At 44.9% G+C, this 17450-nt stretch overlaps 1 protein-coding gene across 1 annotated transcript in view; it reads left to right on the top strand.

The window, feature by feature from the left end:
• The first annotated feature begins 2345 nt into the window (after positions 1–2345).
• The window catches only part of NPDC1 (neural proliferation, differentiation and control 1), a 159621-nt gene continuing 144516 nt past the window's right edge, over positions 2346–17450 (top strand). Inside the window, exon 1 of the mRNA XM_077477172.1 lies at positions 2346–2528. Within this exon, the coding sequence (XP_077333298.1) occupies positions 2432–2528 (97 nt within the window). The 5' untranslated portion in view covers positions 2346–2431. The remainder of the gene's footprint in view (positions 2529–17450) is intronic.

The raw sequence follows: 17450 nt of genomic DNA, 5'->3' as shown, positions 1-17450 counted from the left end.
CATATATTAAAAGTCAGCAGCTGCAGAATTTGTAGCTGCTGGCTTTTAATTTATTTTTTTTCGGCAGACCTCCACTTTAAAAATGTGGCCATATGGAGCTGGATGGTGCTTTGGCACCCTGTGGTTTCACGCACCCAAAAACATGCCACATTTTGCAATGTGTAGGGGTGTCATTAAAGTGGAACTTCAGTCATTTTTTTCAACTTTCCATCTATTAAATCTTCTGCTCTTTTTGTTTTAACTTTGGATAATAAAACATTTTTTCTCTGCCAGTAAATACCTTACACAGCCCACTTCCTATTTCTTGTCTGGTCATTAACCTAGGCTTATGACATCATGCACAGCTCTCTCTCTCACTCTCCTGAGAGTTTGCCAGGAAGGGATGGGGGATGAGATATAAGAGGGCCAATTAGAGCTGCCAAGCTGGAGGTGTGTGTAGCGCTGGCTACTGACAAGCATGCGCTATTTGTTTTTGAAAATTAATATTCCTGAAACCACAGTTGGGTTTTAGAGCTAATTCTGCTAAATTATGGGTTCAGTACCAGTCTAGCTGGATTTTCCTTGGCCGCAGGTGTCGCTGTCACCACGCAGTTTAGCTAGGGGTATTGGATGCCATTCTTGCTCTCGGAACCAGCCCAGTGGGAGTATTTATCCTGCTGTGAATTCTGGGAGGGGGTATTTAAGGTACTGAGATCACATGCTTCTGGGTTCCGGTCCAGAAGATATCTTCTGTCTGTTTGGTCCTGGTCCTCCTGACCAGCCCTCATGGCCCTCCTGGCCTGGGGTGCGGATCCATGCAATTCCAAGTCTCAGGGCTGGATAGCCCGAGGTGGAGCAACTGCAGGGACGGCCTGAATGGATATCGGGGCCTAATGATTCAAGGGTGGTCCGGTGCCATCTCATCTAAGGAGAGGCCCAGCAACTGAAGGAGAATCCAGGGGAGGACTCTTCAGGAGAAGGCCATGCGCAAGGCTGGCTTCTCTGAAGGGGCCTGGAGGCTCAGTTGAAGGACACAGGATCTACACTCATATGGTATCGTATGGTATCGCCGGACCGGCTGAAAGATACTGGTATCGTATGATAGCTCTTTAAATTTGTCCACGTCCCTCAGTTACATCCAAGTCTGTGGCAGAGACTTTTCTCAAGTATTCTACATTAAAGTCTGTGGCAGAGACTTTGCTTTACTTAACACCCTACTGGTTGCTAGGCCTAGTGATAGGAGGTCTATCCGGGGGTTGTGAGAATCCAGCTGTGAAACGGTAATTCTCTGGATTTCTTCTATAAGAGACTTTCTATTTTGGCAGTGCAAGAGTACCTGAACTTCCTCCTAACCCTCTACCGTAAATTGAGAGACTCTGTTTCTATTTTCAAATAAATAACCCAAAAGAAGATTCAGTGTGTAAGTTTCTACATTCCTTTGGGCCATCTACCATGGGAAACCCTAGACGGAGACGAGGTCAAGAAGGTAATGGTAAGCCCAATAAAACCAGCAGCTCCTTTGGGGGTCAGTGCTACATGTGTGTCTGTGTAAATCCAGGAAGTGAACAGGCAGCAGCTTCAGCTGCCCACAGTTAAAATGGCTGCAGCCAGACTTAGTGGAGGGAGATTTCTGCAGCATAGTTGGCAAGTACAGAATCCCAATATATATAAAATAATATGTAGAGTGGTTGGAGGGAAGCTTCAGAATGGCAAAGGTGTTTTTATTACAAATTATGTGAGCAGACCGCAGTTCCTTTTTAAGAATGAATAGCACCTCCACCTCCATTGTAAAAAGCAATGCGTTTTACCTGCAGGTGCGATTAGCATGTGTTCCCAGACCTGTATACATGTGAACCTAGGCCGGTATTGAGGGCCCAACAAAATCCGCCAAGGGGCGGCCTGTGGGGTGCAGGTTGGGCATCGAAATTTTACACCATGAATCTTCATTTTATCTCATTAAAAATGAAATAACGATTCCTTATTTTATTTTTTTTATTGTTATTTTTTTCTGACCTGTTCACCTCATGATCCCCATTGTACACAATACATTGCTAATTTCGATTGTGAGCTGTTCTTTTACCTCAGGAAGTGTTACCACACATTGTTAGTGTCATACCATATGTTTTGGTAAAAATGTATGATTTTACAGGACAATATGTGATGTGATAATGATTATTCTCTATCTGTGTGTGTTGTGAGGGGGGATTGAAATCATTATTGTATGCCATCACATTATACTGAGGTGTGTGTGAGATTATCAGCCACTGACATCACTGTACACACAGGGACGCGCGCTCCCAATGTGGCTCCGCTCTCCCTCCCCGTGCGCGCCCCCCCTCTACTCCTGCAGGCGCGCGCCTCCTCCTGCAGTCGCGCGCATCCCTGGCTGCGCTGTCAGTGATTGCTCGGAGCCGGGAACGCGATGCAGCCTCTCCCCGGATCAGCCTGAGCCATGGGGGGATCGCGGAGATCGGGGATCCCTACGGGGGCCGCACTGTGCTGCTGGGTGACGCTCCTCCTCCTTCTACGGCTGGGGGCTGCGAGTCCAGGTGAGGGGGAGACCATTGTATGGGATGGGGGGGAACCATTGTATGGAGGACCTGTCACTGTCTGCACCACACCTCATCCCTCAGACACCCTCTATATATATATATATATATATTTCTTATAAAAAATATTAGCGTGTATGCATATATCATTTATATTGTTAGTGTGTGTATATATATATATATATATATATATATATATATATATATATATATATTGGTGTCGGTGTGTGTATTGCACATGCAGTGTGCGGTATGATTTCATTGATCGGCGTGCGATCGGAGAGGTCGCTGTGCATGCACACAATCACACAGCCTTCCTCCATATGTTATGGTGGCGGACGGTTTGTTTACATTGGCTGGCGAGGGCCCCGCAGGTGTCACCCCTGGGATCTGTACAGAAGGAAATCAACTATTCAATTTTTTTTTCTCCAGATTGTTTGTTTTGTTTTGTTTTTTTTGTGCCGATCGCTGTCTACCTGGACTAATATACCATTGGAAGTATTTTCTGTCTGTTCCATGAGTAAAAACAAATCTGATCCTGAAATCTTATCAGCTCAAAGCGTTCCTGTGCACTGTGCCTGTACTGCAGTTATCCGGCTACCTCTGTGGACTACAGAACCCCTCTCCTCTGTTATGGAGAAGAGGGGGGGTGCTATATAGTCCTGTTCTTGGGTGACCGCTCCTCCATAGATACAGTATGATGAGTAAGGGCCAGTTCACACCACATGCAGTCCTGTGCGGTTTTTTTTTTCTGCATCAAAAACGCATGGAAAGTAGGGTATATGGTTTTCAATGGCATGGTTCACATCAGTGCAGTCAGTTCCAGAGAAAAAAGTAGAATGTGCTGCATTTTTCCTGTACTGGAATGCTAGAAAACGCATCAAAAACGCACCTAAATGTGCCAAATATGCACTGCAACACAGTTATCCTTATTTTTAAGGGCCAGTTCACACCATAGAAACGCAGTCTGGGTGCGCTCCAGATGCTTTTTTACAGTGCGTGTTTTTGATGCGTTCTTAATGCATTTTTGTTGTGTTTTTGATGCAGTCCAGTGCGCTTTTAACCCTTTCTTCGGCTGCTAGCGGGGGCTAAAAGCGCCCCGCTAGCAGCCAAAAAGGCCCACTAAAACTAGCAGCGCTTTACTGCTAACATGCCCATGACTGAGTTTAAAAAGGGTTTTAATAGTAGGACACTTACCTGTCCTGGAGTCCAGCAATGTCGGCCCCCCAGCTGATGTTTTCATCGGCTCTCAGGTGCCGTCACCATTCCTGGTAAAGGAAACCAGCAGTGAGGCCTTCCGGCTGCACAGCCGGTTCTCTACTGCGCCTACACTGAGCACGCCTGCGCTTAGTGAATGGCGTAGCGGCGGGGTAAGGAGGAGGGGGGCCGAACTTCCGAGTGATGAGATTTCTTGGAAAAAGGGATGGGGTACCTGTCAAAAACAGGTACCCGCTCCCCCTAAAAGGTGCCAAATATGGCACCGGGGGGGGGGGGGGGGTGCAGATTATTGAAGCTTCCACTTTTGGGTGGAACTCCTCATCATTTATAAACTCTTCCACTAACAGGTCTATGAAAGACATACAGTAAATAACTGTCACGTGTGCTCTCAACTGTCAAGCCATCAAATGGCTGTTGTCATAACTGAGCCTGCGCGCAACTCCATAACCACTGCAGATCCTACACAAGCTAAGACCCCATACACGCTCTTAGACCCCTTTTCTTACCGCTCTTAGACCCCTTTCACTCCGGGGAGCTTTGCAGGCCGCTCCATTCTGAGGGCTTTCACACTGAAGCGGTGCGCTGGCAGGACGGTAAGAAAAGTCCTGCTAGTGGCATCTTTGGAGCGGTGTGTACAGGCACACCCCAATTTTAAGTACACAATGGGGTTTATTTACTAAAGCTGGAAAGTGCAAAATCAGGCTCACTTCTGCATAGAAACCAATGAGCTTCCAGGTTTTATTACCAAAACTTAATTGAACAAGCTGGGGTTAGAAGCTCATTGGTTTCTATGCAGAAGTGAGCCTGATTTTGCACTTTCCAGCTTTAAATAAAACACATTGTGTACTTAAAAGTGGGGTATGCCTGTATACTGTATATTGAAATCAATGGGGAGCAGCACTTTGCAGGTAGTTTTAACCCTTTTTCTGCCACTAGTGGGGGTTAAAAGCACCCTGCTAGGGGGCAAATACAGCGGTAAAGCACCGCTAAAAACAGCGGTGCTTTACCGCCAACGGACCCACCCGCCCCATTGTGAAAGGGGCCTTAGATTTTCTGCAGATTTTTGTCTTCAGATTTACCAAAACCATGTAGTAGAAGGGCCTGCCTGATTGCATACATATTGAAACGCTTAAGGTTTGACCTCATATTATATGGTTTTGGTAAAATCTGCAGAAAATCGAATAGTGTGTATGGGGGTCTTAGGCTAGGTTCACATCTATGCAGGTTGCAGTTGATGCATTTTTTTTCAGTGTCTTTTGCAGTGTGTTTTGCATTTTTTGATGCGTTTTGCTCTTTTTATTTTTTTTCTAATAGGAAAGTACGACAGTTGTATTCATGTAGTGAGCAATAAAAGTCGCATTACATGAACAGAACTGTCATGCTTTCCTATTAAAAAAATATATATAGCAAAACACATTAAAAACACTCTATTATATCTATTATAAACAGTCTATTACATGCAAAAAGCAACCTGCTGCGGGAAAGAAAAAAAAAGTCCCTGACCCTTTCCAAAAACGCACAGATGTGAACGTGCCACATAGGAAACCATGTTAAATGGACTGTAGTTTGTTTCTGCAAAATGCACTAAAAACGCATAGATGTGAGCCAGGCCTAAGAGGCTGCTAAGGATAGGAAGGCTTCGTTCTGCTATATGCGGCCGTATTAGGTCTGTGATGTCACAAGCATCCCCACCTCTTTGTTTATGTACAGCTCTGGGAGGGGAATCCTCTGCCAGCAGCTGATTGGCCCAGTACTGACAGCTTCCTCTGGCATTCCGATCAAACCCAAATTCATCCTTCAGTCTATCAGACCCGTCTTCCGATCTGAGCCGCTGTGTGTGGGTCCACCGTATTTAATCTATTTAAGGTTTAGGTCCAGTCACATTTTTGGTGCATTAAAAAAAAAAAAAAGTCCCACTTGTGGTTTGTTGCAGTTTTAGCTCTATAGTGGCCCTTTTCATCCTTTGTGACATCGGAGGAACCCCTGCAATCATTTTTAGCGCCTAGAAAACCCCTATGATCTGCTAATGTGAAATGAGTAGAATTGTAGATACAGAAAGACACAAGATCATTGACACTAATCACACCCCCTGGCTCTAAATGACAGCAATATTTTCAAAAATTACAGGAAAAGAATACTAAAGAGGAACCCCCCGGGTTTTTCCCCTCTTGCCTGTTATGTGGGATTTTTAATCACAAAATATTGCTCTAAAGCAATGTCAGGCCCCACATGGCCGCCTTTCATTATTAGGAGCCAGCTGTCACTTAAGGACACTCACAGTTCACGCACATGCCCCCTCCCAGTATGCCGTGTCACCAGTTGTGCCACTGTGTGTCCCTCCTCCTAAAGCCTCCTGAGATATGTGATGGGAGTAAATAGGCTGGGGGGGGGGGGCATTGAGCTTAAAAAATGCGTAAAGTTGCTCTTTAATAATTGACAGAAAAGAAACTCGGACTGTAAAATTGTAATGTCCCTTTACTGTAGGGATCATTAGAGAAGTGCCCTCTTACGTTGGTGGTACATTGAAAGATGCCTTCTTACGTTGGTGGTGCATTGAAAGATGCCTTCTTACGTTGGTGGTGCATTGAAAGATGCCCTCTTACGTTGGTGGTGCATTGAAAGATGCCCCCCTACGTTGGTGGTGCATTGAAAGATGCCCCCCTACGTTGGTGGTGCATTGAAAGATGCCCTCTTACGTTGGTGGTACATTGAAAGATGCCCTCTTACGTTGGTGGTGCATCGAAAGATGCCCTGTTATGTTGGTGGTGCATCGAAAGATGCCCTCTTAAGTTGGTAGTTCTTTGAAAGATGCCTTCTTACGTTGGTGGTCCTTTTGAAAGATGTCCTTTTGAAAGATGCCCTCTTTTGTTGGTTCATTGAAAGGTGCTTTTTTTAATGTTGGTGGTCCATTTAAAGGTGCTCTCTTACGTTGGTGGTCATTTGAAAGATGCCCTTTTACATTGATGGTTCATTGAAAGGTGCTTTCTTACATTAGTGGTTCAATGAAAAGTACCCTGTTACATTGTTGACCAGTGTAGAACACTACATTGAATGGCAGTGAGAACTTGACCCCCAAAATGAATAGCCAGTGTAGGTGGGAGATCAAGGTCCACCAATGGTCACAGCTCAAGGAACCCCTATCAACCTCTGGAGGAACCCTGGTTGAGAAAGGTTGCTATATGGGCATGGATGTAAAAATGCACTTGAACCACAGTGCACCTAAATCCCCGGAGTGTGAATGAAGCCTAAGGGTCCTTTCACACGGGGCGGATCAGTTCTGATCCGCCCCGTGGATATCCGTTTGCTCAGCGGGGATCACTCCGCCGATCCCCGCTGAGCAGGGAGATGACAGCTCCGTCTCTGCACACTGCGCAGGGACGGACCTGTCACAGCGCCGCTCTCCCCTATGGGAGATCGGATGACGACGGACCGCAGTGCCCGTCGTCACCCGATCCGATCCGCAGACGGATGGAAAAATAGCTTTTTCCTCCGTTACACTTTTTCGGATCGGAGTGGGTCGGATGTCAGCGGACATGTCACCGCTGACATCCGACGCTCCATAGACCTCTATGGAGCACCCGTTCAGGTCCGCCTGAAAAACTGACAGGCGGGCCTGAACGGGACGTCAGTGTGAAAGAGGCCTAAAGCTGCCTATACACTGCTAGATCTGTGAATGAATGAAACGAAAATTCTTTGTATATTCGATGTCGTTTGAAAGTAAGTTGAAATGTTGTTTTCTTTTAACATTTGATTTTGGAATGAATGTGATTTCCAGAACGATAGCTACATACTCTGCTAAAAATTTGTTTGGGAAAACTTTTCCATCCTGCACCTTTTGAATTTTCTCATCACTGCGGTGGAAAACAAATGTCAATTTGACCTAAATAATAATTAGAAAATTGAACAAATGTTTTTTAAATAAATTTTTTTTCTCAACAAAAGACTAGTGAATAGCCAGCATTAGGCCAGAGATGTCTGTGGGCTCTCATTAGGCTGTAATGTACAATTTCATTGTATTGTATTTATGTGTGTGTGTGCAATGATTTTACAGCCTTTTATATAGTGTTACCAGATTATAGTCATTGGCTTACTGTTAGAAAATAATTTTAAAGTTGGGCTGTTAGATTTTATGAAGGGATTGTAATGCATATGACCAGCTTTATATTATTGAGTATGATCAATGTATATGAAAAGTCAGCATCGCCCCCATGAATGTGAAATCCATGGCTCAGCCTTTTAAGTTGTTGTTTCTAATGGCACGTACACACGATCGGACTGTCCGGTGGACAATTCGATCGTGTGGGCTCCAGGTGACTTTTTCTTCTCAAAAGTCCGCCGGACTTAGAAATAAGACTTGCTTCAAAATTGTCCGCCGGACTCGGCTTTCTAGCGGACAATCTGTTCGTCTGTTTGCTAGTCCGGCGGACTAAAACTGACGCTAATGCAGCTACTGGCTATGAAATTCCTTATTCTACATCATCGCGTTCAAATCCGTCTGACTTTTGGAGTGATCACGTGTGGCCAAGTCCATTCGTTAGAAAGTCCAGCGGACCTCAGCTGCAAAGTCCGGCAGACAATCCGCCGGACTAAGTCCGCCGGATAGTCCGATCGTGTGTATGCGGCATAACACTCATAAAGTGGGAGGACTGGATCACTTCAGTTCCTAAAACCGGGGACTGGACATTGTACAGGAGTGGAGTTATAGTTGTATAGTTACGGTGTGTATTATAGGAATATATAACACAACGGTTGGCTAGTACTTTTTTGCAGCATGTTTAGAAAAAGTAAGTCTCATTATAGGACATTGTCAACTTTTACAGTGATTTTCCCAGGAGGCTGAGAGATATTTAGGACTGCAGTTGAAGTTGGTTGGTCCTTGTTATGATTGCCGCTTGAGTCTGGGTTTAGTTGTATCAGTAAAAAGTTTAAAATTTACTAGCCAGCCCTGGAACAGATGACTTGTAAAGGTTTCTTTCATCTCATTTCCCAATCGTATAAGTTCTCCCATCCATACTCGAGGACTTATACGCATTGGATGTTTTTTTTTTTTTTCTTTTTTTTATTGTTGCCACTCACTGATAGGGTTTTAACAGGAATCTCAGTGCAGTCAAGCCTCTTTGCTAATGATCTGTATTTACAGATCATTAGCAGAGAGGTTTAACTGCACAGAGACTCCTATGGAAACTCTATCAGTGAGTGGATCACTGCACAGAGCTCACCGAGCACCTCGGATCACCAAGTTTCTGCATCCATTCATCTCTCCTGACCTTGCTCCTTGGGTTTTTCCAAGTCCTTCATGTATTTGTTGTGCCCGGGGAATCAGAAGGAGGAGAGCAGCCACCACTTATTGACTTAACTTGCTCACCCACCACTTACCCTCTATTTTATTCAATTGCCGCACAGCAGGGGTTTAGAGAGGAAATGGGTTGACCGTCTCAGGTGGGACACTAAGGCTGAAGTGTCCATACCAAACACCGTGTCCTCACTGCAGCTCAGTGTCATGGCTCTGTATACACAGGGCATTGTTACTAAGCTGGTTGCTAGGATGCTGCTGGCTGGGTCACACCATGTCATTGGCAGTTATGCACCCACCTTGTAACAAGAAAATAACGCTGTCCTAGCAACCAATGACACACAGCTTCATTGGTTGCTAAGATGCTGGCGGCCAGGCCACAGTGGCATTGATTTTTCTACCAGCATCCAAGCATCCAAAGAGGGAGAGGTGGCATCTGGGGGAAGTTGGACACCTGAGGTGACAATCAACCCAGGCATGCTCCTGTTTGGGTGGCATTACACTTTGGCTCTTAACTGCTTTGTTAGCAGTGGGCCAATGAAAATCAATGGGCTTCCAGCAAAGGCCAGATATAATAGATAAAGTTAGGTGCTGTTCTGAGCCTGGGAAGTGCAGTACAGACTTCCACCTGTGAAGTCAGAGGATGCATGAGAATATGTTACAAGCACACTTTTTAGTGCATGGATCCCTCACAATGAACTGCTCTTATGCTCCGTACACACGATCAGACTTTCCGACAGCAAAACCATGGATTTTTGTTCGAAGGATGTTGGCTCCAACTTGTCTTGCATACACACAGTCACACAAATGTTGGTCAACAATTAGGAAGGTGGTGACTTACAAGACGTACGTGATATCGCCATTAAGAAGACTAGTTTTACAAGACCGAGCACTTCTGGCTCATACTTGATTCTGAGCATGCGTGAACTTTTGTGCAATAGACTTGTGTACACACGATCGGAAAATTGTTGGCGCAAAATTTGAGAACATGCTAGCCAACATTTGTTGGCAGAGAGTCCAACAACAAATATTCGATGGAGCATACGCATGGTCTTTCAGCCAACATGCTCACATCCAACATTTCCCGTCTGAAAATCCGACCGTGTGTACACGGCATTATTGCCTCCTTATGGTCTGAAAGTATTCAGTTATATCTATTTGAAAAGTGCAAAAAATAAACCTGATCATTAAGGGCCGGTTCACACTGCGAGCCGCGGCGAGGCGTCTCCGACTTCCTCGCCGCGACTTGCAGGGGGGGTCAGCGGCGACTTGCAGAGGACTTCTGCATAGAAGTCAATGCAAGTCGCCCCCGAAATCGCCCCGAAGTAGTACAGGAACCTTTTTTCTGAGTCGGAGCGACTCGAGTCGCTCCTCTCAGAACGGTTCCATAGCACTGTATGGGGGCGACTTGCGGGAGCGAGGCGAGGCGAGCCGTGTCGCCTCGCCTCGCGTCGCAGTGTGAACCGGCCCTTAGGAGATTGTGGTCCTCAGTTTTACTGAAGTCATCATCGCAGAAACAAAATCATACAAAGAAAAAAGAACATAAAAAAACACTGTTTCCTAGACACACAGGTCTCCTTTCTCAAATTGATAGATGACCTGCCATGGTCTTTTTGTTGCTGTATCCAGTTTGGCTGTGCAGACCCTGAAATGCGTGACGCGGCCTACACACAGGACATAGTGAGAACGTGTCGCAGAATTCGGGAATTCAAGGAAGCAAATTTGCGGGATTCTTCACAATTTTTAAAAATTTCAAGATTTTTCTGATAAAATGTGATCAGCACAGGGCCAGTCGACACTGTCCAGACAGAGGTTCAGGGGTCCTGCAGCCTATTAGGACTGTCAGATTAGAATGAAAACTCCTCCTACAAGCTTTAACCAGACATTGGTAGATGTTACAAGACTGCTATATACTTCTGATGGGAAAAGGTATTTAGCAGTTTATATTTACTGAAATGATTGCATTTCCATGTTCTGTGGGAGACCAGATATAGTGAATGCATGGTCCTGGGTTTAGTAACTACCTAAAGGAGATGTGTGCATCTAAATTGCAATGTGTTTTGCTAGCTTTGCACAACAATAATGTCATTTATATCAATAAGATTGTATCTGTTTTTGTAATCTAATAGCTATCAAATATGGATTCCCTTCCATCCTAATAACCCCTGTTGATTTCTAGTTATGGTTTGGTGTGTGTGTGTGTGTGTGTGTGTATGTATGTGTATATATAAATTATACAGGAAGCGATTCTAACATCCGATATACTGTAGGTGTACAATGCCTGTCACTTTTATTGCAGAAACCCAACTGTTCTCAGATCTAAAAATGAAAGAATTCATCTGATATCTGACCTGCCTAAAACATTTCCTTGTACATTATTTCCCTCTCCTTCTGCGTGTTTTGGATGCCGATAGTCACAGTCACTGGGCTTTCTTTATCCGTAGCCATTTATTCCACTTTGGGACTGTGGACTGTAAATATCCTAATGAGCAGAAAGTCATTCCTTGCTACGCACGCTCTTGCGTTTCTTGGGTAGATTTCGTATATTATGTTCATTTCCTTTTTGCAGGAGATCAGATATATAAGACATTGTTGTGAATGATTTGGTGTGCAGTACTAGCAGGGGCGGAATGACCGTTGGGCCACTCGGGCACTGCCCGAGGGCCCTGAGCCACTAGGGGGCCCCATCAGGGTTGCCAGCCTCAGTAAAACCAGGGGAAGTATGTAAAAATCTGTAGTTTTTATTTATTTATTTATTTTTTACACCTGTCTCTGAAATGTACCTTACCGACATCCTTTTGGTCTAAAAATCCTGAGATTATAGCTGCCCCACCTCTCTAGTACCCTCTCAGCCAATAGAAACATGTCTGTGTATACTGTGTGTGTGTGTATATGTATATATATATATATATACTGTGTGGCCCCATAATCTCCTATTGTCCGGGGGCCCCATGAGCTGTCAGTCCACCCCTGAGTACTAGACAGTCTGTATCTGATGAGCCCGTTTTAGCCTAAAATGGATTTTGCACCTTGCTGGTGATTTGATATTCTGCGCTGAAAGGCAGGGTTGGCAGATCCTCCCCTTCTCCTCACAAAACCATGAAATATAACCTGACCACTCATATTAACATGTGACCCTGTCACCAAACCATCCATTTCAACCAAATTTTTACCATAAGATGTGTGCATTCAGCGTATTTCCACACCTTGATTGTGTGGATGGGCGCCTCCCTTTTTAGTTTTTTGTTTTTTTTGTTCAACCTGCTGGCTGAATGAAGAAAAAAAAAAAAAGAAAAAAAAATCGATCTATTGCCAGCCTTAGAAGAGAAATATAGATGCAGTGTTGAAAATATTTTGACCCTAAGAATCCATTCACACTTGTGCGAATTAAAAAATTGTGTAATTTCCATTGCAACTTTACCATGCGACTTTGGATGAGTGCAACTTTGTTACGAATTGTGATCATTTTTTTTGTGCTCTACAAAGTAGCTAGACATGTGCGGAATGGAAGAATTTGTTAGTTCCGTTTTGGTTCCTTTATTTTCTAACGAATTCCAAATTTTCAGAACAATTTGAATTCAGATTGATCGACCGATCTGAATTGTATGTGAAGAATAGCTGGTTGTTAAAGCGGGGTTCCACCCTAAAGTGGAACTTCCGCTCATCGGAAACCCTCCCCCCCTCCGGTGTCACAGTTGGCACCTTTCAGGGGGGAGGGGGGTGCATATACCTGTCTAAGACAGGAATTTGCACCTGCTTCCGGGCATAGACTCCCACATGAGTCTATGCCTCTTCCTGTCCCTGCGCGCTGTCTGCTGGGACACACACGGGTCCCAGAGACAGCGCGGACCATTCCTAGTGCGCTGCGCGACTCGCGCATTCGCAGTAGGGAGGCGGGAAGTGAAGCCGCAATGCTTCACTTCCTGGTTCCCTCACCCAGAATGGCGGCGGCAGCAGCCGAGAGCCGATCGATCGGTCGGTCTAGGCTGCCGACATCGCTGGACCCTGGGACAGGTGAGTGTCCATTTATTAAAAGTCAGCAGCTGTAGTATTTATAACTGCTGGCTTTTAATATTTTTTTGTAGGTGGAATTCCTCTTTAAGGAGGGGGAAGGGAGGCTAGCTGCTGCAAGAGAATGCTAACAATGAAAGTTAAAAAAAAAAAAAAAAAAGCATGCCCCCCCAATACCATACTAGGCCCTTCGGGTCTGGTATGAATTTTAAATGGGGAATGCTCCCCCCCCCAATCCATACCAGACCCTTATTATCCGAGCATACAGCCTGGCAGGTCAGGAAAAGGGGAGAACAAGCGACCGCCTCCTCCTGAACCATACAGGCCACATGCCCTCATCATGGGGAGGGGTGCTTTGGGGGGTACAGGCTTTGGGGTCCAAAGTAGCATGACAAGCATGCATGGTGCCTGGGGCCTAAATGGGGAGTCAGTCCTCTCTCTTGGGTATGTATAAGCTCTTCTCCATAGAGTTCCCTACCCATATTGCCCATGGATTGCTGATCAAAACCCTAATGCCCCACACACACGTTGCTACCACAAAATCCAACGGATTTTGGCCCGCAACTTGTCTTGCATACACACGGTCGCACAAAGTTGGCGGAAAAAATGTAAGACGGGACTACGTAGAGGCCAGTAGCCAATAGCTTTTGTCTCCAAATTTTTTTCTGAGCATGCGTGGCACTTTGTGCGTCGGAACTCTCTACACACGATCGGAAAAAGTCCTGCTCTCAAACTTTTTTCATCGAAAATTCCATCAGAAAAAGTCCAATAGAGCCCAAACAGGATCTGATTTTCCGACAACATAATCCGATCGGACTTTTTCCGTCCATATTTCCAACCGTGTGTATGGGCCTAACAGTCTTCCAGCACCCAGACCATCCTTTTTTGAAAGGACCTGACAGAGCAGCAAAGTTGCTAAGCATTATTTCCAATAAAAAATTGGAATTTGCCAAACAAAAACAAAATAAACAGGGATTCAGGAAACGGAAGGTTCATCTCCTGAATGCTTGGAAGTCGCTGCTGAATTGCCCTATGAAAAGTGAACCGCCACAGTTTGCGGTGAGCTTGCCCTTAAAGTGGCTTTGACATCTCTCCAGGCACTGTCACACATGGCAGCTTGCCTATGTTACGGGAGGCAGGTATTGGCGCTGAGTGCGGGTGAGTCAGATGGGAAAGGTGTAGAACTTGTTCTCTGCATGTTTTCTTAAACCATGTGTGTCTGCGTCTGTTTGTTTAACTTGTGCAGCAATACTGTGTTGGCCTTTCCTCTCCCCTGATCAGCTTGCTCCATCAGGAAAGGTTTTTTTTCCCATCTCGTTTCCTGCTATTCAGCCATCATTGTTCTTTCCTTTGTGTTTTCTGCTCTTTATAATCAGATGATAATGAACAGGACTGCTAATGTTAGGGATACACTCGGGGACAATGGAAGTGTTTTTAAAGCTGAAATGAAGGACAAATAGATGTGTTTTCAACAACCAATCTGCATTAGAAAAATGGCTGCTAAAATCTCATTGGGGCTGGCTTAGAGACAGACTTCCATTGTGCCTAAAAACATGCATTGGCTGCCAATTTTGTTTGGACCTTGACAAAAAAAAATAAAAAATCTCTTACTTGTTTTTTTCTAAAGGATAAGTTCACCTTTTGAAGAAAGAAATAATTGCACGTGGTTTCACAAGTAAATTTTTTTTTCTAAGGAGCCTGCAGAGAATTGCATCCACAATCGTGCAGTGCCAGGCTCTTGGAGGATAGCTGCCTGCCTGTACCCCCCTGTACGGGTATGCAGTAACTTGAGAGCAGGAAGAGCAATAAACCCACCAGTGCCCTCTTATGCCCTGTACACATGACCGGTTTTCCAGTCGGAATAAACTCTGAAGATTTTTCCAACGGAGTTCCGCTGAAACTGTCTTGTGTACACACGATAACACCAAAGTCTGACTGTCAAGAACGCGGTGACGTACAACACATACGACAGGATTAAACAAAGGAAGTTCAATAGCCAGTAGGCAATAGCTTCCGTTTCGTACTTGTTTCAGCACATGCGACGTTTTTGGTCCGTCGTAACAGCATACAGATGAGTCGTTTTCCCGATAGGAATTGGTTCCGTCGGAAATATTTAGAACATGTTCTCTTTCACCTGGAGCAGAGAGTTCTTTTGTTGGGATGTTCTCTTTCTAGGTCCGTCATAAATTTCTACGTAAAAAGTCCGATGGGACATACACACGGTCGGAATATACGATGAAAAGCTCCCGTCTGACTTTTTCTGACGGACATTCCGCTCGTGTGTACGGGGCATTAGTTCATTGAGAACTACAAACTGTCACCTTCAATGGTTGACTGTACTGGTAGTCTATCCATTCAAAGGAATCTGAATGACGAAACCGTGTGAGCAGAGCTTTGCATGGCCACACTGTTTTCAAAGTGTGACAGTGGGGTCAGGGAGCAGAAACCCTCCTCCGCTGCTATAGGTGGGGGGAGAGGGGGTGGATGCTGAACACGTGACACATTCCACCCTAAATATGGGTGTAACATGTTCCATAAGGTTAAATGGGATCTTTTATTTAAAAAAAAAAAAAAAATTCAAACTTCCCATAAATCAGCAGGATGTCTGTAGGTAATATAAAATCCTAATTTTTTTTTTTTTTTAACTTCAACATAAAACAAAAAAAAAAAAAACCTGCCATCCCCGAGCTCACTAGATCACATGAAATCGGTCTGCCAAGAGCATTGTGGGTGTTTTACTTTGTTAGGGGCTGCAGAGAGTCTATTGCTTTCAATCAGAAAGATCCGGTCTGGTAGACTTGCTTGGGGCAAAGTAAGCTGATCAAGTGTAGACGGTGAGCAATAACGACTTCTCCCATGTACAAAGATAATTCTAATCTGTAGGTTTGGCACACTGATGAGATTATTTGCAATAAGATGAGATCTATAGCTAAAAATGGTAAAAAGCCTCCTTGAAAGGCCAGGATCAGCGTTCTCTTTGATGACCTTCCTCATCTGACTGTTCTGGTCACTTTCTCTGATTTGATCAGTTTGGATGTATAATCCATTCGGATAGGAAAGCCGTATTTGCAGAGGACACAATGGCTGCAGAATTGAATCCAACTTGCTAGTCGTACATAGTAAAGCACATTGCAGGTAACAGCATATCATGGAGGCCAATTTAAATTCACATTAAAAATGACATCCTGGACTCCCATGGGGAGAGAAATATGGCATTGCTTACCTCCTTCTGAACATGCTAGCTGCCTGGCTATTGTCAGGATTTTCACCTATGCAGCCAAAGAATTTTCAGGAGAGTCCAGCCATGGAAATCTACCTAATTTTCTCACTACGTGTTTCCTGTAATACAGGAAAAGAGTGTTCGCCAAACCATGGTTCCTTAAAGTGTTTCTAATTGAAAAACCAGTCAAACAGGGTAGCTTCATATATTTTTATTAAGTACTATACTTTAAGTATTTAAAAAAAGACACACAACGTGATATTGTAGTTGCTGTAATGGGCCTTATTTGGGGATTACTGAGACTTTAATGGCATAGCCCCCCCCCCCCATCAGACTTTTTGTCTTGCCACCTAGTCAGAGCTGACAAAATGGCAGTGCATGATGCAATAGAGCTGCCCCATGGGAAGGAGAGAGGACTAAGGCCGCGTACACACGCGGGGACTGTTCGCTCAACTTTGTCCGCTGAACAGTGTTTCAGCGGACAGTCCGCTCGTGTGTGGGCTTCAGCGGACAGTTTCAGCGGACAGTCTGACGAACAAAGTTTTTCGGAAATTCCGTAAAACTGTCCGCTGAAACTTAGTTTGAGCGGACAGTCCGCCCGTGTGTAGGCTTGTTCGTCAAACTAAGTTCCGCGCATGCTCAGAAAGGATTTACACGGCGAAGGTTGCATTGCAGTGTATAGGACGTCGTATTTCTAGTCCCGTCGTACGTGCCGTTCACGTCATCGCGCAAGTTTCAGCGGACTGTTCGTTCGTCGTGTGTGGCCAAGTCCGTCCATGCTAATTTTGAGCGGACTGTCCGCTCAAACTGTTTGACGAACAAAGTTGGGCGAACAGTCCCCGCGTGTGTACGCGGCCTAAGAATCTCGGCCAAGAGTCAGGAAAATTCCATTGTTGGGGGTAACATTATAGCCTCTAGTTTTCCTTCAGATATCCTTTGAGTATCCTCCATTTTTTTATAGAATCATTATAGTTAGTGGTTGCTTACCCGTTAAAGGACGTGTGTGCCTGTTGCCAAAAGGCCTTCCTGAGTGGCAATGGCTAGTAGAATACTTATGCCGCATACACACGACCAGACTTTCCAGCAGACTAGGTCCGACAGACTTTAGGCAGAGTTCCGACTGACTTTCTGAATGAATGCACTTGGCTACACACGAACGACTAAGTCTGTTCGAAAGTCC

The sequence above is a fragment of the Lithobates pipiens genome, unplaced genomic scaffold (genome assembly GCF_037356315.1).
Source record: "Lithobates pipiens isolate NorthernLeopardFrog02 unplaced genomic scaffold, aLitPip1_a1.2 Scaffold_1, whole genome shotgun sequence".
Classification (NCBI taxonomy): domain Eukaryota; kingdom Metazoa; phylum Chordata; class Amphibia; order Anura; family Ranidae; genus Lithobates; species Lithobates pipiens.
This window is presented reverse-complemented; position numbering and strand designations above follow the sequence as displayed.